Source organism: Sinocyclocheilus grahami, unplaced genomic scaffold, assembly GCF_001515645.1.
Source record: "Sinocyclocheilus grahami isolate Dianchi unplaced genomic scaffold, SAMN03320097.WGS_v1.1 scaffold250.1, whole genome shotgun sequence".
Taxonomy (NCBI): domain Eukaryota; kingdom Metazoa; phylum Chordata; class Actinopteri; order Cypriniformes; family Cyprinidae; genus Sinocyclocheilus; species Sinocyclocheilus grahami.
Window position 1 is genome coordinate 1,486,385 of NW_015505429.1, and position 25,532 is coordinate 1,511,916.

The following is a 25,532-nucleotide window of genomic DNA, read 5'->3' on the forward strand; positions in this document are numbered from 1 at the left end:
GATCCGGCATTGATTTCATTTCGTTTCGGCTTGGATGCACTTTCTCAGGAGACACTGTGGATGCGGTCCTTCCCTGCAGCAGTTGATTTTGCTTAACACATTTTTGATTTATGGTCAACCACAAGGCAACACAGGCGGAATGACTTAATATTGCCGGCGATGAAGACAAAGGAATTTTAAAGACTCAAGGTGATCTTCAATTATCACAAGTGGCTTTAACAAGAGCCGCTCACGCTGTGCTGTTATTTGCTGAGATCCCACGCTGCAGCAGTGGGCGGCCCTCTGCAGTGCGGAGGGCTGGATAAAGGGAAGACTGACAGTCTTGCGTAAGACAGCGTCTCTCCAGTGGGCTCTTCTATAAGACCCTTGGTCCACTGCTCAATGTTTCTTGTGGCAAAGCTTAACTCATACCAGAGAAGTCCATATTAACAGGTGCAGTCTGACACCAAAGGTCATGGCTCTCGGCATGAACATGTCAGGTTTAAGCCGACTTAAAGTAACTGTGATGCCCTGTCCGGCTCCAGCTTTTTCAAATTACGACTGCATGAATGAAATCTATATGAGATTTATTTTTACTCAGAGCTTCTAAACCTGGAAACCGGATGGCTGAAATATGAATGAGCGAGAGAGCACTACCACAGCAAGCACAAGCTGTTCGCCGCTCTCTGTGGATCCTGTTCTCTCTTTAGCAGTCCTTCTTCAGTTCTCAGTCGTGTATTCATTTATGTTCTGTTATTTTCTTCTCTTACTTCACCTAACTTTGGAGGATGCTCCCAAGGTTTCTTAGAAGGGAGATAGTCCTTCCTGAGCAAATTGCATTTTCCCTTGGTGATGGTTTAGTATTACAGGCTTTTACCAGGGCGTTCCTCCCTCCGGCTTGCCCAGAGCTTCATCTATTTACATCACTATAGAGCAGCAGAGACCAGAAATGAAACCTCTGAGCCACAGCGGCCTTGACAAGAGGATCGCTTTCTGGTGCGGATTTGGTCAACTCCTCCTTCACCCTGTGTGTGATTTGTGTGGAATTGTCTGTGTCTATGTGTAGAATAGCAATAATTTTCCATTCCATTTAGTAAGTTTTCTTCTTTTCCTCACTCATAATAAAGTGTTCCACCACAGATCCGAGCCAAAATCAATATTCAGAAATAATTTAAAGTCCCGCAAGAATGTTATATTTTAGAGGGATTAGTTTTCCTCTGATTTGTGCAATTTTATAGTACCAAGAATTGGACTCGGGCTGGGAAATTTCCATTGGTCAGAATTGTAAATCTGATCACTCCAATAGTGTAAATAGCTTGTTTGTGTTGAGACTAAATTAACTGGCCTTGAATAAAAAGCAAGACCAGCAGCTGGTCTGATCAGTCAGTGGGCTCTGGGATTAATACCAAAATCTATGGGACTGCTTGTCTTCCTGTAACTTAAAGGGTTAGTTCAACCAAAAATGAAAATTCTGTCATTAATTACTCACCCTCATGTCGTTTCAAACCCGTAAGACCTTCGTTCATCAACAAAAAGTATTCTCGTAGCTTCGTGCAACTGTGGTTGAACCACTGATGTCAGATGGATTATTTTACAGATCTTGCTACGTTTCTAGACTTGGGAACATTTCAGTTGTGTTGCTGTCTATGGATGGTCAGACAGCTCTCAGATTCCATCAAAAATATCTTAATTTGTGTTCCGAAGATGAACGAAGGTCTTACGAGTTTGAAACGACATGAGGGTGAGTAATTAATGACAGAATTGTCATTTTTGGGTGAACTATCCCTTTAAAGAGTATAGCATGACACAAGGTCATGGGTTCAGTTCCCAAAAAAAGTTTATTTTTACCTAATTCATTATCTTCCAAATCCATAAATGTAAATCATGGATGCACTGTACTCAAGAAGTACCGTTGCAGGATTCATTAGAAGGAATATTCAGACCCCAAACCCAAGCTGTAAACTAAATTGGCGAAGTCAGAGAGATCAGCAGTTTTCCCTCACCAGGCAGGAACTATTAAAATCCTAAATTGAGAAATTCCAGACCCTTTTCCAAGAGGTGGAGGGTACAGGAGGCTGTGTGTTCTGCATGTGTGCGATAGGTTAGGGGGTTATGGGGTGGGATGGAATGATTTCAAGATTAGGTCAGCTAAGTAGCGCTAATCAGAGCTGTGGCTGGTATGACAGGAAGCAGAGAGCTCTGCCATCCATAATTACAAGTGTGCACATCATCGATGATATCATTCTTTTGCAGACCATAACACGCACTACTCCCAGTGACTATTTCTTATTTAAAAATGTTATCTAACAATTACCTTTTTATTTTCTACTCGTAAGGAAACAGGTTTGCATGTGTATATTGTTCAGCGAATTCAGCAAAACACTGGTCTGGTCTGTATTGTCAAATGTTATCTGGATTCACTGGCTGTCTGTTTACTAAGTAAATGCCTTTTTCTAATATTTGTTCTTTCTTCTTTTCCTTCTAGCACTCTCAACAACAACAACATCACCCTCATCCCACTGTCAAGCTTCAACCACATGCCCAAACTGCGGACTCTGTAAGTACTGAGGAGCTTCTTGTCCACTTCATGGTAATGCTATACAATCAGATATTCATTTATCTACATTTAGTGACGTTCATTCTAAATCTTGACTCTTTTTGAAAGGATTTGCTGCCTGACTAGAGGCTCTGTGGTGATGCCGTGCCAGTTTTCAGAGCTGTGGTCTGTTTGCAAGCAGACATTGTCTTAGCTGAAGATATCGAGATGGTTTTCTTAACACAGATGCCTGTGTCGCTCCTCTGCGTTTGCACTGTCAGACCCAAACCACAATTGATATAAATAATTACACGGTCCCCAAACCTCATTCCAATATGTGGCTGACCTGCGATATTAACAAGACTCAGAGATGCTTTTGTTATTATTCGAGTGTGGTCGTTCTTCTCAGAGCTTTGGCTCTAATAGAGGGATAAATAAAGAAATATGTCAGGAGTAAGCGCTATTTTGATTTCGGGGCTTCTGGGAGTTTTAATTTCCGTCTGAAACACAAGGCTTTAGGTTTATCGTCATTTCTTTTTCCATCTATCTCTCCTCCTCTTTCCGTCACGGCGTTCTCCCTGGAGCCTGCACTCAGAGTCATCCATAGCTGGAGCTCCACAGCCGAGCGGTCTGGCCTCCCTCCCATCAGTCAGCCCATCAGACAGGCCAGACCCCTCATGCGGGATTGAATTTGCTGATGCTCGGATGGCCGGGCGCGTTGCTCCCTGGGCAGTATTGAATTATCAACAGCGAGGCTTTGGTTGCTACCCAGTTCCTTTGGATTGAATTTTCTGTCTCTAATATCCCTGATATATCTGTATTGAATTTGTTGCTCGTAAAAACAACTTATTAAATCAAATTTTTAGAGATGCTGGTAATCCATTTAGTAGGATGGTGGTTTGGCTGCAGGTTTCTGATGAAATAGTCCAGTTTGCCTCACCTTTCCCCGACCTTCTACAGACATACTATCTTTGTGCATTCAATTAGATCAAATGATATCACCCCATGATGCTTGCCATTCAATAACTCAGACAAATGAAAAGCACTCCTACCGCTAGTCATTTTCCGTGCATGACGGTCGATAGAGTGTGCTTGCACGTGGAGCTTCCCCATCGTGCCCGTCCTCGGCTCATCCTATGCACCTGAGGCAGCCGAGGCTTCTTCTCCTCATGTCATCCATCTCTGTAATCCCACTCATCTGTAATTAATCCGCAAAGACGGGGCCAGATACTGGATTTGTAATGGGAAAAGCTCTATTAAAACCATCGCCCCCTGCTGAAATCGTCAATGGCGGGTTTTTGTCCTCCTAACTGGATTCTCTCTGTTAATTCATTTACAGACAGTGTTGACCGGTATAGCTGCGCCTTTTGATTCGCTGACACCACTTTTTCTTTGAACTGTGTCTCTCATACCCTTCGTGTAATGGCCCTTGAGAGATTTATATTAAGGTGTTATTGGGAGCTGTGCCATTTGTTGAAGACCTTGTTGAAATGAGGGTGCATGCTCTGGGGATTTGGGAGCGCTTTACTGTGGTCTCCTCGGAGATGTTACTATCATCCGTATAATAGAATGACCCAATCACACTCGTGTTGTCACTAGTTCAGATGTGTTATTCAGAGCCTGCGTTACCAAAGCTGTATAGAGATTCTCCCTATGAATATTTACTTGTTCTCTGCGGCGATTTCCTTCCTCCTTTGCATTTAAATGCCATATGACAGATGGAATATTACATTGAGTGTGTGGTAAACATTGCTCTTCTGATTCTGTCTTCAGAGAGCTCTGTTTCCCAACATTTCTCAGGGATCATCCACTCCAGCTTTCATGCTAGACATATAAACCTCCTCTGACCTTTATCCGATAGTGTCTCACTATCTGTCCCTCATTATTCTCTCTCTCTCTCTCTCTCTCCAGTCGCCTGCACTCCAACAACCTGCACTGCGACTGCCACCTGTCCTGGCTCTCCGATTGGCTGCGGCAGAGGAGAGGGCTGGCCCCTTTCACACAGTGCATGGCCCCCGCCCATATGAGAGGTCTCAATGTTCCTGATGTTCAAAAGAGAGAATTTGTCTGCACAGGTATGGCACAGTGTTCACTTTCTCTGTCAGAATGTCCTTCTCCTGTCAACTAAAACAAGAAGAAAAAAAAATATTATTATAAACTACATTTAGCATATTTTGCAAGAAATTAAGCTTGCTTTTAGTACCTTGTTTATTTGTTTGTTTGTTTATGCATTCATGCATTTATTTAGTTATGCATTTGACATTATTTACACTGATGTTAATAACTAAACAGACATGTATTTATTTATTTATTTATTTATACGATTACTATTTAATATTTATTTATTTACTTATTTATATCTTTATTCATTAAATTATTTTTTTATTTCGTTCATTCATTCACTCACTCACTCACTCACTCCAACAAATTCCACTTTGACACATACTCTTCTGACATTCTTCTTTTTCTTCCACATCATGGCATTGAAAATGATAGGAGTGTTTAAATACATTTGTCATGAGAATAATTTCACAATGGAAAAATCTTAAAGGTCTGTACATAGGGTCTACATAATTTTCTTTATTTAAAAAAATTACATATTTCTTTCTTTCTTTCTTTCCTTCCTTGTCCTACCAGTCTTTTTCTCAAACTTGTAATTAATTAATTTGCAAATGTTGACTATTACAAGTAAATTGATTTTGCCAAGTAAAACATGTTCCTGGATCAACATCTTTTGTTTACCATCCAAAAATACAGACTTAACCCAATCCCTACCCCTAAACCTAACCTTACCCATAATTTATTCCTAAAATCAGAGGGAAATGATAGCTGATTAACAAGGGTGTAGAAGCACCTAATCCTGATTGTAAGCCTAAAACTGACATTTCCTGAAAAGTTATCTCTCAATTCTGATTGGTTGATTGGAATGATGTTCCAGGATCAACAAGGATATTGATCCAGGAACATGTTGTACTTGGTGAAATCACGCTCAATGTAAACACTTAGGGCCTTTTCATTGTGTTGTTTTTTAAAGCCACTCCTTACATTCTATGTCTTAATGGACCTTTGGGTTTCATTGGTGAAAAAGTTCACTTTCAGCTCTTGTTAATTAAGCCCCTTTTCCCTCCCCCTCTGATTAATCAACTGATGAGTATACTCCAACACAAACACAAAACAAGCTGCAAGAAAAAGCGTTTCTTAATTAAGCTGCAAAGCAAGACAATAAAACAACAGGGAGTCTGTTCTTGCTGATTATGTACTGTATTAAAAGCTATTTTCACCGTCTTCATTTGTTCTGTTATTGGGACTAATATTAATTTTCACACTTCTGTACAGAAGTGACATGACAGTTATAACTACTATTAGAAGGAATGCTGTTCTATTCATATTTGACTCAAAAGGATGTTAATGTTCCCTGTGTTCTCCATTTGCTTTCTTGTGTCATTAAACCATGTTGTCTTTAGTAAATTTTCCTCCTGATCTGTTATTTTTCCATCTTTTCCTCCTCCCCAGGTCCTGCTCAGATGGAGCCAAGGTCATGCGCTCCCCAGGCGTCCATCTGCCCTGCCGCCTGCACCTGCAACAACAACATCGTAGACTGCCGTAAAAAAAGCCTGACGGAGATTCCTGCCAACCTGCCTGAGGGAATTGTAGAAATGTATGGATTCCACTCCTCAAAATCATTCGCCTTCTCTATTTGTGTAAAATCTACCTGTGTGATAAGTACTTACCGCTGATATCGCCTGTGCGGGGATCTGGCTTTCTCTGCCTGTCATGTAACAAAGGCCATTAGCGGTGCGGTGTAGCAGCCTTATTAGCGAGTGCGTTAACATCATGCCGCAGTTGCAGATAGATCTTGCTCAGTGCTGCTGGAGGTCCAACATCCTGTCTGCACGGTTTAGGTAATTAGACAACCAGTCAAGGATCAAAATGAGGTGGGTTATACTGAGCCCAATCTAATGTCCAGAAACCCTGAGTGATTTATCAGCAGATTCAAGGCCTGCTAAAGTTATATGAGATATGATGTGAAAAGATAGACCTTTTAATTATTAAGTATATAGTTCATATAAGTACTAATTTTGGTATAAGTAGATTACCAAATACCAACATTTTAGTAATTGATACCGATGTCTGTGACATTTCATCATAGCATACAACAGCTGTTCCAATACCATTCAAGTAAACAGTCAGAAACTAAATAAAGAGCAAAGAAATACAATAAATTAATGTGTTAATTGTGCAATTTTTTTTTTTTCAGTTTAATGCTTTTAAAAAGTCTTTGACACAATTAACAGAGCAACTGTTTTTTCCCTGGCATCCTTTGGCTAGCGTTACAGTAGACTATATTAACACGCTACCAAGCACGATAAAACGCAAAAGAGATGTTATTAATTTGGTACCGGCGCACTGTCTGTGAAGCAGCTCTCCGTGAACATAGGCATCAGACACGTGAAAGTGCACAGAAAGCGGCTTCAGACAGTGTGCCAGTAGTGCATTGAGTTCTATTTCGCTTTTAAAGTGAAACCTGCTGCAGTCTGTCACCGATGTAAATCAAAGAACAGAAGTAAAATAGAAACCACTCACTGCTCTTCGCTGATAAACATTTGTAGCCTGATTAATCTATATTCAGTTTATAGTTTATGCATATACAATTTAGTTACTTTTCAAAGCCTATTAAATGTTAAAAATAGTGTCTTTCAATTATACTGTAATGTTAAATGGCTATAATTAATGGCTAAAACTGAGGGAAAATTTCATTTACAGGTACAGGTATATACAGGTATCAGTTGCAGTATGAGACTGGCCATCATTAATAATAGAATAAATGGTGTGAACTATGAATAAACTATTTATTTATTTATATATTAATAACTGCAATTAATTAGTAAATTTTTTAATCGATTGACAACACTAGTTAATAGTTATGTTAAGAAAATGTCAAATTTTTTGAATGTCCATTTCAAACTAATTTTGGAGGATGGTCTCTAAAACCCTAGTTCTGTCATGACAACTCTCGGAGGGATTGGCATGGTAATGTACATGGCAATGTTAATGTATTTGGTCTTGGCGGAATAGATCTGCTACGCTGCTGCGGCAGAGCAAGGACTGAGACTTGCTACTGCCAATACATCCACAAAATGCTGCTGTGAGCATGTAGGAAATATTGCTGCTGCAAATATAACATACATGAAATAACCCCCGCGAGCGAGCTCATACCGATACAGGAGAGAACCAATCAGCTGTGCCATGTGATAATGATGTCATTAGGTCAGATTGAGATAGACCTTTCGGATTGCGCCATCTAGAGTTTCATGCCAGAACTCTGTATTTGTCTTTGGATGTCTTTAATGACTGTGGCTTTTTTGTGCAATTCGGTTATATTTGTATGAGAAAGCCACAGTTTTTAAAGCAACCTTTAGATTAATGCTGTTGTCAATTTTTCTGCCTATTAACTTTTTTATATGACCTTTGCTTCATTGTGCCGGGCATGTTAGCTTGCGTAATGCTAATGTTAGCATATTAACTTTAGTATTCTTATTAAAAAGCAATCAAATTAATGTAATTCATACAGTGCCGCCGCTGAAAATATCTGACCTTGTTGTTGTTCCAGCCACTTCTGTATTCGGTGTCCTTCAAATGCAAGAGAACGTCCAAAAGGGGTTTTGCGGTATCCTCCAATAAACAAGGACATTTTGGTTGCGCATGGGAAATTTGCAAGGCCAACATTTCCACTGTGCGCATAGGCTGGGACGTCATGTTTAATGATCACATAGCAGCGCAGCGGTGTGCTCACACACATGCATACTGTTACAAAGAAAACACTCGAGTTTTTCGATGGGTTTTGGCTGTCTTGCCTCAAGCTGATTGAATGTTCTCGTGCTTTGGAGAACGTCCATATCGTCTTGGTCAGGGTATTTGGTATCCATATTGATTCAGAGATCCTTTTTATTTGCACTAAAGGACAGGTAGGTAATTGCCCTGATATGTACTGTTCCTCACTGTTGTTGTTATGTCAATAGTGTATGACCTTTGCATAATAAATGGATATGCAGGCTAGGACACATTAGCCCATCCGAGCCCATGGCCAAAAACAAATTGGGCTAATGAAATGATGTATAACCTAGAGCATGCAGAGAGCTGTGCTTATTTCTCAGGGACTTGTTTTCCGTGCCCTCTTATCCCAGTGAGCCAAAACACAAATTGAACACCCAATGTACAGGCTGCCATAAAGCATTAAATGGCTTTCTCTGTAGACCTCCAGAAGGAGCATTAAGTACCAGCCAGACTCTCAAAAACAAAAGGTTCTGCAGCGAAAGACTCTTTTGATTACTTTAGGTTCGACAGAGCACCCTCGTTTCATCAAGAACATTTAATTCACTCTTGCTCTATTGTTCTGTTTGCAATAAGTAAAAAATAATAAATAAATGAAGTCATTCTAAATAAAAATTGTAAAAAGGGATTAGGTTATTCAGATCAGCATAATGTTTTATAGATGGTTACATAAAGAGCTAAAGAACAAAGTTATTTGTGGAACTTTTAAATGAAACATTTATTTTTTAAGCGTGGGCCCGTAAAACACGCCTCCACATGCTTTCAAACTCTGAGAAATGAAATCACCAGCAGATCTGTGTTGTGAGTGGAATAAATGTGATATGGTGCATGTACATTTGCGAAACACCTACAGGAATATTACATCGTTTTCTTTTCTCTGCCATGCCATATTTGTTTCATAATGTTATTATATGCAATTACTAGCGTAATGGAAAAGTCAGTGTTGTGTAACAAAACATATCCATCTGTTCCCATATAGTCGTCTGGAGCAGAACATGATCAAGAGCATCCCAGCAGGAGCGTTTTCCACGTACAAGAAACTGAAGAGAATGTAAGAACTTCCACACACAACAACACAAAATGATGGTCTTTCCATTCTTTTCATCAAAAAATCCTGGAAAAAAATAAGCAGCACAACTGTTTTCAACATTAGTAATAAGAAATGTTTCTTAAGCAGCAAACCAGCATATTAGAATGATTTCTGAAGGATCATGTGACACTGAAGACTGGAGTAATGATGCTGAAAAAACACAGAAATAAATTACATTTTAAATATATTAAAATAGATAACAGGTATTTTACATTATAATAATATTTAACCATTTTACTGTTATTATGCAGCCTTGGTGAGCATAAGAGATTTATTTTAAAAATCGTACTGACCTCAAACTTTTGAATGATAGTTTACGTATATCCAAAAAGCACTTTAAAATCAGCTAAACATTCCTCTATTTTGACACATCTAGAAATATACACACTTTCTTTTCATACTTTTTCAGCCTATGCATGAACTCTATACCCTGCTGCAAGTGATCTCCTGTCAACCACTTTGAAAAAAAAAAGTAGAAGGGTTCATAACACGCACAGCACTTTCTAGAGGCATGTCACCCTGCACAAGAAAATCTATATTTTAGACTCAAATTCAGATATTTAATAAGATCTTCTCACCTCTGCTTTGGCAGTGATGCCTTGACGTGAAGAGCTCAGTATTTTGAAGGATATACTCAAACAAATCTGGGCTTCCTGAGAGAAAAAATGTATTTGTGTATGGTTTTTCACAACCACTTCTCACCGAATCATTATAGAGTTTATTTCCACCCCAACAACCCAAAATTGAGAAAATCTAGCTTACATAACAGAAGATTTTAAAGAATCAAGTCATTAATTGTTCACCCTCATGGCATTGCAAGGTTTAATTGCTAAAAACTGCTCCACGCCAGTTCAAGTCATGTGATAGCTTAATGTGAGAAGGTTTAATGATGATCACCAGGCAGTTTCTTATGTTCTTTTCTCCTCAGTATCGAGTTCGTTGGGTATTTATGGAGTATCGACGTCCTGTCAGACAAATGTGCAAACCATCCTTTTGTTGGTCTAACAGTTGGCCGTATTATCTCTATTTATGTCATTACAGAGACCTGAGCAAGAATCACATATCCGAGATTGCAGAAGATGCGTTTAGTGGCCTGCGCTCGCTCACTTCACTGTAAGTGTTTTTCACACACACATGCAAGCATTCATACACCTGAGCTGCATAGTAATGCATTTACAAAGATAATAGGCGTGCGTAAATGTAAACAGTCAGGTGAAAGGACAGGTGTCGAATAAATCAGCTGACAGAATGGAGACGAGCCTACTGTCTGCCTGAGTGTGTGTCTTTCGCTGTGCGTGTGTGAGTGTGTGCGTTTGCTGACATCTGCAGCAGCGTGAACACAAGGGAGGACTTTCATTTAAATCACCTCAACAAGTCAGAGAGAGACAGAAGCCTCAGTGTGTGCATATTAATTTGGTCAGATCTATCTCCCTGCGTCCGGCCCACACAGCTGTACATGAGACAGAGCTCATTTACACATGCCGCGTGATTAAAGAGGCGCTGAGGGGTGGAAGATGGGCTGCGGTCTCTCAGGGAATAGGAATAAAGTAAAGAGGACGCGCGAGATGACATAAACACACAACTCGGAAGTTAGAGTGTGTTGAAGGAATGGTTCAGCCGAAAGTGAACGGCGCTCAGAACTCACATGAAAACTCACTTTCTTCTGTGAACACAAAACACATTTACTATGAATGGAGAACTTCAAAAGGACACAAAACACCATAAATTGTCATAAAAATAGTCATGCACTGTATTTCATGTCTTCATGAGCCGTACAATAGCTATGTAACAGGAACAGACTGAAATTTAAGTCATTATTCACTGAAAACGTTGACAGCTGCCTTAACTCTCCATGGCTTGTTGATAACAGATTTATATCTGATTGTTTTAAACTATTTAATAATTCAAAAGAATTAAATTTAAATCAGATCATGATTGATTCATCAATTAGATTGATCCAGTTTTCTGAGACAACAGCTTTCTCTTACAACATTATCAGTAACTTTTCTGACAAATTTCAGTCTGTTTCTTATATACAGCTATATTGTATCGTATGACTTCAGAGGACTAGTTTTATGTACCACTTTCATGATTTTGACTTTTTTTGAAAAACATGAAAGCCCCTCTAAGAAAGACACATCCACGCTTGATGTGTTGCCCATGGGCTAGACATATTGAGACGTGGGCTGATTCATTGCTCTCTATTTACATTATATCTGTGTGTGTCTACAGGGTCCTGTATGGAAATAAAATCGCAGAGATCCCAAAGGGACTGTTTGATGGCCTGGTCTCCCTGCAGCTGCTGTGAGTGCTGCATTTATGACTCAATAACCTTCAATGTCAAGAAGATAATGACTTCTGTGTATGTGAATGTACAGTGGGGTCCAGGTTTCATAACAAGTGATTTTTCTTTTTACACTACCACTAAACAAATGAATTTATTCAGCAAGGATGCAATAAATTGATCAGAAGTGACAGTAAAGACATTTAAAAGGCATTTAAAATGTATTTGAAAATGTATCATGATTTCCACAAAAATATTAAGCAGCAAAAGAATTTTCAAAATTGATAATAATAAGAAATGTTTCTTGAGCAAATCCACATATTAGAATGATTTCTGAAGGAGCATGTGACACTGAAATTGCATTAATTTATATTAAAATAGAAAACCTATTAACTGAAATTGTAATAATATTTCAAAACATTACTGTTTTTATTGTATTTTTGATCAAATAAATGCAGCCTTGGTGAACATAATAGAATTTTTTTTAATATTATAATAAATGTAAGATTTGTTTTATAATATCTTATCATAGTTTCATAACAATTTTACTGAGATTCTTTTTCTGAGTTTCTGTATTTGATATTTTTTGTATTTGCTTGAATATCAGTAGCACTTGATCTCTACAGATTTGTGCAAAGCCTGATTGTGCATGTCATCTAGCATGATTTGAGAATATCTGATTAGTTACATAAATATTATTATTATTATGTTTTTAAATTATTTTTGTTTTAGGACCCCATTGTATATACGTATATGCTTCACAATGAGAACAAATGTGTTTAGTGAAAAAAATGGACTTGTTTGATTAGAAGAGTGAAAACATTTCTGCCTTTTCCCTCATGAAAGGAAGAAAAGCACTAAAAGAAGTGAAGAGAGCATGTAGTGTTTTTGCTGAAAGGAGCGTCACATTTTTATTCTCGTTTCCTCTGGGCGAACACTCTCGACATCATTAGCATGTAAATTGGTCTTGATTGCTAAACATGTCCCTCACACCTACTTATATTTGTGTAGACATGGAAACATTGCTCAGACATAATTTCTGCATTTAATGGTCCAAATTGAGGTGAATCTGTCGGCTCTAATGGGCCTGTTTCAGCTTATTCTAATGTTTTGGGGAAATTCTGATGGCTTCCGCTTTTCTTAACGTACACACTGCTGCCGCGGGCACAAAAATAAGCTCACATCACCTGTTATTATGCTTCTAAAACGCCATAGATTTACTGGAGCGGCCCGGCTCATGTTTTCACTGTCAACTGCCATAATGACACAAATTATCTGTGTTTTCAGCAATTAGAGTTCTTCATCCTTAATGGATTTTCTTAATAAGACCCTTTCAAAGGTACACCTCAGGGCATTCCAGCAATTTCGCAAAGCTATTTTGGCGTTTCTGTGTTTCTTTCTGTTGTTTATGGTTTTATTCACTCTTTTTTCTTTAGTTTTTATTATTTTTTTCGTCTTTTTTGAGATACTCAAACCTAATTAGTTCACCCTGTGAGTAGACTAACGATGCATGTGTTTGCTCCAAGACAAAACCTCATTACAATGGCTTTCAGTAATTAAGCACATGACTGCTTTAGTCAATTGTCAGACGGCCTGAACGGGAGAGAAGTGCGAGACATGACAGGAGTGATGGGTGCAACTCAGCAGCTGAATACTCCAGCAGTTCATCGACAACACATTCACTCCAGTTTTGTTCAAATTAGTGATCTGTGAACCGAGAAAATTACATCTATAGATCTGAATATGTTTCTGATGCTTACATCAAGTCACACAGCTTTGAGCACTTTGTGGATCCCACATTGTGAATTTTATCTCCGGTGACATCTACACACTGCTCGTGTTTACTGATACAACGCAGATTACTGAATTTACTGCAACCATCACACTCTCCACTAGAGGCTTTAAAGCAAAACATAAAATCATTCAGAGAGAGCAGCACTTTCCGCTCAGTCTAGCAAATTGAAAATAAAAAGTCCTTATTGTCTCTTAAGTCTTTCGCAAAGTATACCCGTAGGAAACATGCGCTTGAAACCGTTGCAGCGACTCAGGGACTGCACTGAAAGAGGCTTCTATATGGTGACTGATGCCACACGTGCTCAACAGAGCACACTAATAAGAGCATACAGACTTCTGTAATGCAATAAATAATCATTATTCATCAAGAACAGCATACATGACACAATGACATATTTACAGCAATAAAAGTATTTACATTGTTTTGTTTTTGTTTTGTTTGCTTTACTTTGCTTGTTTTTGTTTTGTTTTGTATTTTGTTTTGGTTCCCTTTGCTTTGCTCATTTACAGCAATAAAAGTATTTACATTGTTTTGTTTTGCTTTGTTTTTGCTTTACTTTGCTTGTTTTTGTTTTGTTTTGTATTTTGTTTTGGTTCCCTTTGCTTTGCTTGTTTTGTATTTTGTTTTGGCTCCCTTTGCTTTGCTTGTTTTGTTTTGTATTTTGTTTTGGTTCCCTTTGCTTTGCTTGTTTTGTTTTGTATTTTGTTTTGGTTCCCTTTGCTTTGCTTGTTTTGTTTTGGTTGACTTTGCTTTGGTTTGCTTGTTTTGTTTTGTGTTGCTTTACTTGCTTTTGTTTTGTTTGCTTTGCTTTGCTTGTGTTTTGTTTAGCTTTTTGTTTTGTTTTGTCTTTGCTTTGCCTTTTTAGCTTTTTGTTCATTTTTTTATTTATTTTAGGAATACATCATTATGTATTCATTTTAAAAGTATTTTGGGGGGTTTTGCCACTTAGGCGTTATGTGCTCAGTGCCATAATCCAAAAGGTTAGAAAGTGCCTACTACACGTGTAAATTAAACATAAATATGAAAAGCTTAAAGCAGATTTTAGTTTTTTGTTTGTTTGTTATCGTGTGTTTATTCTGATGAGAAAAAAATGTCTAATGAAACTTCTGTTTACTCTTCCAGACTGCTGAATGCCAACAAGATCAACTGTCTTCGAGTGAACACTTTCAAAGACCTGCAGAACCTCAACCTGCTGTCCCTCTACGACAACAAGCTTCAGACCATCAGCAAAGGCCTGTTCACCCCTCTGCGCTCCATCAAAACACTGTGAGTTACACACACACATAAACACTCCATCCTTCACACCCACGCTCAGTCCAGGAGACTCCAGTCTCTAAGCAACTGTTGAGCAGGACTGCCTTCACCCCGCAATTAATTAGCTGCAAGTAGACAGCAAAACAACAGCATTAACAGCAGTGAGATAAATGTGAACTTGAAAAAAAATTGTTAATGTTTATGAATCGTATTGTTATCACAGGATATTACTGTTCGATTATACAAACTCCCTTGACTCTAATTAAGCGTTTTGATTTATCATTATGTCCGCCCTCCACAGACATCTCGCTCAGAATCCCTTCATGTGTGACTGTCATCTGAAGTGGCTGGCCGACTACCTGTTTGACAATCCAATTGAGACCAGCGGAGCTCGATGCAGCCACCCGCGCCGCCTCGCCAACAAACGCATCAGCCAGGTTAAGGGCAAGAAGTTTCGCTGCACAGGTAGAGCTACACACATGCACACTGTTTAAAGAGGACTTTTATGCCTTTTTGAGTTAATCTGAGTTGTATTTTGAGTTAATTGGAACAATATACTACAGTATACATACTTTAACATTCACAAGGCTTCTTCATCAATCCACCCAGAATATGTATTCACATTAAGATGCAAAAACGGGTCCTTTAGAAATCAAAATGTTATGACGTTGATTGCCCACTTTACAGTTAGTATTCAGCAGCTTGGTAGCTGCCTGCTCATTTCAAATGTGAAAACATTGTCAAAATACACTACCGTTTAAAAGTTTGTATATATATATACATATATATAAGTAGTATATATAAGTAGTATAGGTTTTTAAACGGGTTACATTTTATTTTGATAGTCCACTTTAAACGTTCTACTAAATGTAAGTAACTTTGCAGCTACAACAGTCAACTAACTCTCATTAATTTGCATCTACGCATCAACCAACACTCATTAAATATTAGTAGACTGTTAGGTTAGCGTTAGTAGTATAAGTTGACATGCGCTTGCAATGTTACTTATAATTAGTAGAATGCCTGTTGATGGACCATGAAAATGAAGTGTTAGAAGAAATTAAAGCAGTCCACTAATGAATGTTAGTTGGCATGTAGTTACAAAGTTACTTATAGTTATTAGAATGTCTAAAGTGGACTATTAGAATGTTTCAGTGTTAACATTGACAAAATCTTATGACCTTATGACTGTCGAGGCTGCACTCATTGATCAAAAATACATTAAAAACAGTAATATTGTAAAATATTATTACAAATTAAAATAAGTTTTCTATTTTATGAATTTTCAGCATCGTTACTCCAGTCTTCAATGTCAGATGATCCTTCAGAAATCATTCTAATATGCTTATTTGCAGCTCAAGAAATATTTCTTATTATTATCAGTGTTGAAAACAGTTGTGCTGCTTAATACTTTTGTGAAAACTATGTTGTTGTTTTTTGGGATTCTTTGAAGAGTCGAAAGCTCTACAGAACAGCATTTATTTGAAACTGTTTTTTTTGTAACAATGTGAAGGCTTTTACTGTCACTTTTGATCAATTTAATGCATCCTTGCTGAATACAAATAGTATAATACGCAAAACCAGTAGTACAACTGTTTAAATTCAATGAGTAAGTGGAAAATGGTGGTGTACATTATGGTTGGTTTTTGGTCCAAGATAATATTATAAAGAGACTTACACCTTATGAAAGACAGTCAATCAAGTGAATGAATCCGAACACAGCTCCTGCCATACAGTGAATCCACTAGGCTGTGCACAGTGACCTGTTGATGGCTCACAGTTCTGGCCCACCAATTGCTGCTCACATTCTTCTTCACACTGAGACTCCTCACATTCAGTGACGTCCCTTTCCTTTTCCTATGTGTAAGTTTGTGTGTGGCATACTCTGGCCTGGAGCAGTTCTTCTCACACACTGCCAGGTTTCAGAGGGCTAATAGGACAATGCTGGCTGTTCTGAAGCTGAATGAAGATGCCTTGTTAGAAGATGTTTTTAAGAGTCGGAACCGGCCCCCACACGCAGCCAAAAGCACGGGCCCCTGAGGGAACTGATTTGGTGGGAGAAGTGCAGCCGCTGTTTGCTTTGATATTAAGCCACAGGTTTTTCTCATTAAACTTCTGTCAGTTTATCAGCACAATAACAAGTGCAACGCCAGAGCACACAAACCCGCTACTGGCCCCTAGTGTGTGTTTGCACATGAAAATCTTTGTTTTGTGTGCGTGTGCGTGTGTGTGTGTGTGTGTGTGTGTGTGTGTGTGTGTGTGTGTGTGTGTGTGTGTGTGTGTGTGCGTGTGCGTGTGTGCGTGTGTGCGTGTGTGTGTGTGTGTGTGTATGCAGGCCCGTAGCCAGCTGTAAGATTACTGAGGTCCGGACCTCAGTAAATTGTGAATGTTCAAAAATACAATTTGTTCTCTGAATGACTAATTTGTTGTTTACAGGCCCGTAGCCAGCTGTAAGATTACTGAGGTCCAGACCTCAGTAAATTGTGAATGTTCAAAAATACAATTTGTTCTCTGAATGACTAATTTGTTGTTTAAAACTCCTCATATGAATGTCTGCATGTATAATTCAGCTTAGACAGTTTGCAAGAATGTTTAGCATCCGTGGTATGAAAATAATCGCTGCTAGACACTGGCGGCGTGAATGAGAATTGTTAGTGAGGGCGCGGGCGCAGCCTCCATGTTGCCAGATCCAGTTATTATACACTTTTTTGGACTTGTCTTTTCCCCTTAATTTGACACTCTAGAAAGTTAATAAAGTGGGAAGTTACAGTTTAGGGTTAGCGATATATTTATCTTATTTGCAAAAAATATTAGTTTATTTTTATTAATTTTTTAGTTTTTTTATAGCAATATCTGGCAACACTGCATCACCAGCACTTAAACTGACAGTAATCAAAAAAGCCCACGGACAGGTTATTGCTGTCAGGACAGCACATTCGGTAAGGGAAACACAAAAAATATCATGAAACCTTATCAACGATGTCAAAAACAGTAGCATTTAACACTAGTACACAGATCTGTAGAACACGTAGGTTACAGCAGTGGTTCCCAACCATGATCCTGGAGGCACCCCAACACTGCATGTTTTGCATGTCTCCTTAATCAAACACACCTGATTCAGATCATCAGCTCATTAGTAGAGACTCTGAAATTGGTGTGTCAGAGAAAAGAGAAATGTAAAATGTGCAGTGTTGGGGTGCCTCCAGGACCAGAGTTGGGAACCACTGGGTTACAGAATGAAATAGCCTATACGCAAAAAGCTAAAGTAGTTAAATTTTCACAAATCATGCTAAAAACATTAATAAGAGCACTAGACAAAGTTATCATCTACATAGCAATTATTATTAATGAAAACTATAACAGTAATACGTATTGTTGCATGATTAATAAGCAACTGATCAAATTATCCATCCCTAACCTATAGTAAACTATTAACAAATTTTGATGCAATAAATATGTTCACCCCTCCAGAACAGAGAAAATATCTTTCACAAACATCTCCATCTCTGTCATCTCTTGTCTGTTTTAAAGTGTTAGTGTATATATTTGGGGTTATTATAGCACAGTTCTTAACCCCACCCCAGACCTTACTAATTTTCAAACGCTGGCTAGGGCCGTGTGTGTATGTGTGGTGGCAGAGGGCTTTGCTCCATTCCTCTCTCCTCTGCGATGTCTTTATGTGTGTCTTTCTAGTCCCTGTCTGTCTGTCTTTTCGGGCTTGTATTCCCAGCGGGCTATTGTCCATGCTGGGACGAGGGAAAGGGGCCGGCCCGCCTGTGTGCATGGTGGCCCAGAGTTCTGTGCGGCTTCCTGGCTGCTCCTTCCTCTTCCTCCTCCTCCTCCTCCTCCCCACCTCTCCGTCCCACTCCGCTCCTCCACTCTGGCCTCTGGTGCAGCTGTCTCTTGTGCTTGATCTAACCATGTGCCGCCGCCTACACAAGCCTCACATGGTTCCGTCAAGCACCAGGGACCGCTGGACACACTCGCACACAGCATGGCATTCTGGGATATGTGCGGTGGCAGCTCTCTTTGTCACCGTGAGGAGTGAAGGTGGCGTTCTTTAACCCGGGAACAACGGATCGCTTGTGAGGAGCTCTAGCTGTGTTCTGCACCGGGGGTTTTTTTTTTTTTTTAAGGTCACTCTCGTAGACGTTTGGCTGGAAGCATCAGGGCAGCCGAACGGAGATGGTGGGAATATGATAAACAGTGGCAAGCGAGTGATGGCTGATGGGAAGCAGACTTATCGCGGGCGGCCAGAAGCTCGTGTTACGCAGAAACTGCCTGTGTTTTCCTATCAAAACACTTCGTAGTGCCAGACCTCCCATACCTGACCTCTCGCTCAATGACGCTGTTATCTGAAAAAAAAGAATGCAGACGATGAGGTCGTGTTCGCAAACAAGTGCCTGCGGCTGTTTGTGGACGTGTTTGTAGGTGGAAAGAAAAAAGACATAAAACCAAAATATTCATTCTTATTTATTATGTGGGTAAAACACATTAAAGATATGTCCAGGTCATGTTTTTCCCCACAATCAAAAGAAAATGTAAGAATGTCTCTTTTTTTTTATTTGCATGATATCTACAGATTTACAGATCCTATATAGAAAAATAAGTAAAATTGTGGTCATATATTTGACATTTTTTATATATATTACAAAGCCATTAAGATAATTAAGCACATTTCCCCAATTTCTCATTACTGTGATACATTTCAGACATTCTGCTTTGAGATTTGTTTCCTAATTCCCATTCTTTTAAATCTGAACTGTATTACTTATACGGTTATTTTTATTATTTTTGTAATATAAATATTACAACATTTGCATGACACATACAAATTTACATTTTATATAGAAAAATATGTAAAATTGTGCTTATATATTTGACTTTTTTATATATAGATTGCAAAGCCATTAAGACCATTAAGCACATTTCTCCCAACTTTAATTTGAAATTTTACGTTGAGATTTTTACCTAATTCCAATTATTTGAAATTCGAACTGTATTACAGCTCTATTTAATATAAATATTACATTTGTATGACACGTTCAAATTACATTTTATTGTAAAATGTCGAATTGTGTTCATATATTTTACATCTTTTTACAACGATTACAAAGCCATTAAGCCATTATTAACTGTATTACAGACACTTTTATATAAATATTTGCATGAAACATACAAATTTACATTTTATATAGAAAAACAATTAAAATTGTGTTCATATATTTCACATATTTTTATTCTATTTTAAGCCATTAAGAGAATTTACTATGATATTTTAATTCCCATTATTTGAATTTGTATTACTATTTAAAAAAAACACTTTTATTTAAATTAGTATATAGTCGGTACAACAAAAATCTTGATTTATTAATACCATTTATTATTGTATTTCATTTCATTTTAATGTGGAAGTGCTTCATTGTCCTGAAAATAATGCCACAGTGCAAAAAGGCTTCATTTTTATGCAAATACATTTCTTATTTCTTTAGATTTTGTGAGGTTTAACCATGCGTGTGATGAGCTGAATAAGCTGGTTGATTGTCTGTTTCTCTGTCTGTTTGTGTCTGTTGTGTTTGTTAGGTGCGGAGGACTACCGCAGTCGTCTCAGCGGCGAGTGTTTCCAGGACCTGGTTTGTCCCGAGCGCTGTCGGTGTGAGGGAACGGTGGTGGACTGCTCCAACCTCAAACTCACCAAAACACCCCCTCACCTGCCGGAGCACACCACCGACCTGTAAGAGTCACACATTTGAGCTTACAAACACACCTAGCGACCCCATCAGTCATTCACGGGATCATTGACCATTTACAATCTCACCTCGCTAATTCTTTCGGTGTCCCTCTGTCACCGAGGCCTCGTTCCTCTCTCCTGTCCTCTGATTAGGGGGTCTCGTCCCCAGCTGAGTTGTGTGAATGAATGTCCAGGGCCTCTCTCAGACCATTAGCCTCTCAGCCGTGTTTTCCCTGCGCAGCGCTAGTCAGGGTGACAATGCGTTTGCCCTTGTGTTGGTGTGTAAAGGACACATCAGGGTTTTCTCTCTGCAGTCCCATCAACTCGAGTCATCTGTCACACTCTCTCTTTCTCTCTCTCTATCTTTCTGCGGCTCAGTGACTACAGCTTGCACCCGCTAGTGCAGCTGCTTATTTATAGAGCTCTTGCGGGAATGCTAGCAACCAGGAACCAGCACTTTATGTCTGATGTGCTATCCCATGGCAGGCCCCGCTGGGGAAAGCAGCCCTGGGGGAAGCAAAAAGACAGACTCTACTTTTACTAATGTTTGGAAAGTCTCTCTCAACCTTGCCTAGACCTTCTCTGCAGCAGTCTTGCTCTGTTTGCAAAGGAATACTTGCATACTGCTAACTGCTGTGCAGTATATACCTCATGCTATCATTTGCTGGTTATGATTTATTGTCATTTCTTGGTTATACATTTGGTGCATTCAAGTCCTCCTGGGAAGTTCTTGTAAGTCCTTTTAAGTTGGGAAGTCATAATTGCAATGCATTCAAATAACTTTGGTTAGAGTAAGATGCACTGTAAAAAAAATAATAAAACAAAGACTGCTGGAGTAGATTTGACCAAAAAAAAAATACTATTTCATTCTTTCCGCTTTAAAATTTCACAATTAATTCAGTGTTACTTGCTGTTTCTGTGTAAATATTTGTAAAATTTGCTAGCAGTTTAAAGTACTGCTGTCAAATGATTAATCGCGATTAATCGCATCCAAAATTAAATATTTTGTTTACATAATATATGTGTGTATATACTATGTATATTTAAATACAAACACATGCATGTATATATTTAAGAAAAATATGTTGTTTAAATATTAAATATATTTATATATAATATAAGAATATAAAAGTATATACACATGTAAATATTTTCTAAATATATTCTGTATGTGTGTGTGTATTTATATATAAATAATAAATATACACAGTACACATAAATATATTATGTAAACAAAAACTTTTATTTTGAATGTGATTAATCGCGATTAATCATTTGAAAGTAAATCTCAGTTCAGTGTGGCAATGGATCTTTTCTACATAAATTTCAACAAGATTTTTATTAATCTACTAAATGATTAATAAAGAATGCACAATGGGAGTGCTGTAAAGTAAATAATGTATTCTATAGTAATTGTACAATATTATTACTTTTAAATGCAAAGTAACTATTCTTAATGCTTAGATTCGTTTTATTGTAAATAAAAATGTATAAGTATTCCATTAATTTTAACAAATTTAACATTAAAAAAGACATGATGTTCATGTGCCTTTAACTCGTAAATACGATTTCCCAACATAACTTGAATGCACCAGTTTTGGAAGATATCTTGTGTAATGCATGCATAGAATAATTATTAACTTCTGAATAAAGGCCCAATTATACTGTGAAAAAAAAATGTGTAAAAGTTGATCTGAAAATATTTACAATAGAATTTTGATTCCCTTATGATGCGGTCAAATCAGTAAAATTTCATGGACAAAAAAGATCCGTTGTCTATTTTCAGAGTGGAAATGTATGAATCACTTTCACACTCATGCAAAATTTCTGAGTGCATAAATTCTATTGCAATTACTGGATTTTGCCCACGGATATTTGCAGAACAACGGTAAATGTGACCGCACTTTTAGAATTTTTCCATTTTCAACCAGTGTTTAAATCAGAATGAAATAGTAATTAATGTCATTTGGGCTCATATTTTATTATTTTCTTTTCTTTTTTATTTAATTTATTTTCCTCCTGCCGTTCCTACTTCCTTGCAGCTCCAGTTTGAAACTTCTGCATAAAGTACTATGGCATTCCAAAATACACCATCTGTTTCCAGATTCGGTCTCCATTTATCTGCATCGCCTGTTAGCCCGTCTTCCACGTCTACTGTTATTATTTGCAAAGTATCAGAGTATGTCCTTCATGTTGTCATCACTGGTGTTGAGGGACAGATGAATGTGTATGATTTTGTACCAGAGAGAGCGGTACTGATTTTTCATTACAATCCCAATTAGACAGCGTCTCCCACATAAGAGTCTGAATGATCATCACTCCTACATGCTCCAGTGAGGTTTACTAGTGCTTTTTGCTGTGAGCTTGTGAGTACTCTGCTTACTGTTGAACTATTAACCTCTGTCTCGCTCTCCACCAGACGGCTGAACGACAATGAAATCTCCGTCCTAGAGGCTACAGGGGCCTTCAAGAAGCTGCCAAACCTGCGCAAGATGTACGAACGGGTTTATTTCTCTTTTTCGGTTTGACTGCTGAATGACATTGGTGTAGTTGGGAAATCCAGCTTCGCTATGGACAGCAGGACAAGAAAAGCTTCTGGAATATTCCAACCTAATAGGAAAACATGCAGTGATTTACCGTCAGGCAATATTTGCGGCTCACTCCAAAATTGGAAAAAGCGGTATTCGCTCAGGAAGAGGACCGGTGATTTATCATGCATGAAATTGCTTACTATCTAGCACAGTTATAAATTTGGCAGATCTAAAAGCCCGACCTTACATTTTACTGAAGCACGGTTTAAAATTAAGCAGTGAATCATCATAAACGTGTGTTTAGCATACAACCACAACCTATTCATATGATGAAACAAAGACATTTGCAGTGTACCATTGCCACCAGTGCTTTCTGCCATTTGTGACCCTGGAGCACAAAAGCAGTCTTAAGTCGCTGAGGTATATTTGTAGCAATAGCCAACAATTATAGATTTTTCTTTTATGCCAAAAATCATTAGGATATTAAGTAAAGATCATGTTCCATGAAGATATTTTGTAAATTTCCTACCGTAAATATATCAAAACTTAATTTTTTATTAGTAATATGCATTGCTAAGACCTTCATTTAGACAACTTTAAAGGCGATTTTCTCCATATTTTCATTTTTTGCACCCTCAGATTCCAGATTTTCAAATAGTTGTATCTCGACCAAATATTGTCCAATCCTAACAAACCATACATCAATGGAAAGCTTATTATTATATATTCAGCTTTCGGATGATGTATAAATCTCAATTTTGAAAAATTTACACTTAAGACCATGGTCCATGGTCACATTTGTCAGAGTAATAAATAGCGGCTTCAATTCTGTGTTTGCAGAAACTTAAGTAATAATAAACTCCGGGACATCCGTGAGGGGGCGTTTGATGGGGCCGGAGGTGTTTTGGAGCTGCTGTTGACCGGAAACAAGCTGCAGTCGGTCAGCGGACGGATGTTCAAGGGTTTGAGCGGCCTCAAAACGCTGTAAGTATCGCCAACGTTTAAGCTCATTTTTCATTCTCTACTGTTGTCCTGCTCATTCAAATGAAGACATGTCTCTGAGCAACGTTTACATTCATATATTCACACGGTTTTGAATATAAATGCACAAACACCAGAGTTACGGCATTGGAAATGTGTTCATATAGGCTATGAATTCAAGAAAAATGGCCTGTTCTCAGCAAAAACTGTGATCGTCAGTCTAATCACGATGCTGAGCGCGAGAAGCTATTCTAAGAAACTCATGGGCATAGATGTCCTCTATGCTGGCACGCTATCGGGAACAAAGATGCTAATACAATGCATATTCTGAAGCCTGGTGGTTAGAAAAAGCCTTCCTAAGGTCTGCTGTCGCTCTAATTAGCTTAATTGGAGAGAGAGGAGTGCATAGGAGCAAATGAATGGAATCATGGTCCTGCAATATTGGATTTAGTGGCATTCAAATCCCAGGAGTATGTGTCCAAATTGAGTTTGCTCGTCTCAGATCCCTGTTTGTCAGAGTTTAATGCCGAATTTGCTGCTTTCGGGTCTTCATCATGACAGACTCTGGTTTGCATTTAGCCTGTTTGTGCTGCTGAGGGCCTTTAGGAGAACCTGATTGTTTTGGGCAGCTCAGCCCTCCCCAACCACCCGCACACAAACTCATCATGTCCCGTGTCAAGTGGCGAGCTGCCTCAGCGGCCTGTGTCTGCTGCACAGAATCTCGGAGAGCAGACGCAGACACGTTTACCTGGTGATCTCAAAGGCCAGAAAGCCAGAGACTGAACCAGAGACTTCTGTTGTTCAAATAACAGCTCGTTAACCCAGACTCTACACCTCAAACATGTTTTGCGATTAGAAACTCTAGGGTTTGTTCATGGATTTATTAAACTCAAGTGAAGTTATATTATATATGATGTTTCACATATGATAACATTCTATAAAATATGTTTTATATAAATAAAGGATTTATATGTTTTATGTGATAGGACGGGTTCTTTCTAGGAGAGGGCACAAAAGATATTTCAGATCTTTGCATATCATTTTGATGTTATATTTATAGTAATGTGCAACAAGGATGTGTTATTGATTTATTTATTTTTTTTAAAGTGATAAAGACTCGTACTGTTAGAATGTTAATGTTGTTCTTTTGAACTTTTTATTCAACAAAGAATGCAGAAAGAAGTATCACAGGTTCCAAAACAAATATTAAGCATCAAAAACAGTTTTCAACTGATAATAAATCAGCATATTAGAATGATTTCTGAAGGATCATGTCACACTTTATATTGGAGTAATGGCTGATGGAAATTCAGCTTTGCATCACAGAAATAAAATATATTTTAAAGGATTTTAAAATAGAAACCATTATTTTATATTGTAATAACATTTTGCAAGATTACTGTTTTTTCTGTATTTTTGATCAAATAAAGGCAGCCTTTAAAAAACATTACAAGTGTGTGTATATATATATATATATATATATATATATATATATATATATATATATATACACTCTTTA

General features: G+C 38.1%; 1 protein-coding gene across 1 annotated transcript in view; it reads left to right on the plus strand.

The window, feature by feature from the left end:
- Positions 1 to 25,532, plus strand: part of slit3 (slit homolog 3 (Drosophila)) — a 191,586-nt gene that overhangs the window by 122,078 nt on the left and 43,976 nt on the right. The window contains exons 7-17 of the mRNA XM_016289665.1: positions 2,465 to 2,536; positions 4,427 to 4,590; positions 6,029 to 6,173; positions 9,327 to 9,398; positions 10,479 to 10,550; positions 11,670 to 11,741; positions 14,639 to 14,782; positions 15,072 to 15,235; positions 20,354 to 20,504; positions 22,921 to 22,995; positions 23,873 to 24,016. Coding sequence (XP_016145151.1) covers positions 2,465 to 2,536; positions 4,427 to 4,590; positions 6,029 to 6,173; positions 9,327 to 9,398; positions 10,479 to 10,550; positions 11,670 to 11,741; positions 14,639 to 14,782; positions 15,072 to 15,235; positions 20,354 to 20,504; positions 22,921 to 22,995; positions 23,873 to 24,016 — 1,275 coding nt within the window. The remainder of the gene's footprint in view (positions 1 to 2,464; positions 2,537 to 4,426; positions 4,591 to 6,028; positions 6,174 to 9,326; positions 9,399 to 10,478; positions 10,551 to 11,669; positions 11,742 to 14,638; positions 14,783 to 15,071; positions 15,236 to 20,353; positions 20,505 to 22,920; positions 22,996 to 23,872; positions 24,017 to 25,532) is intronic.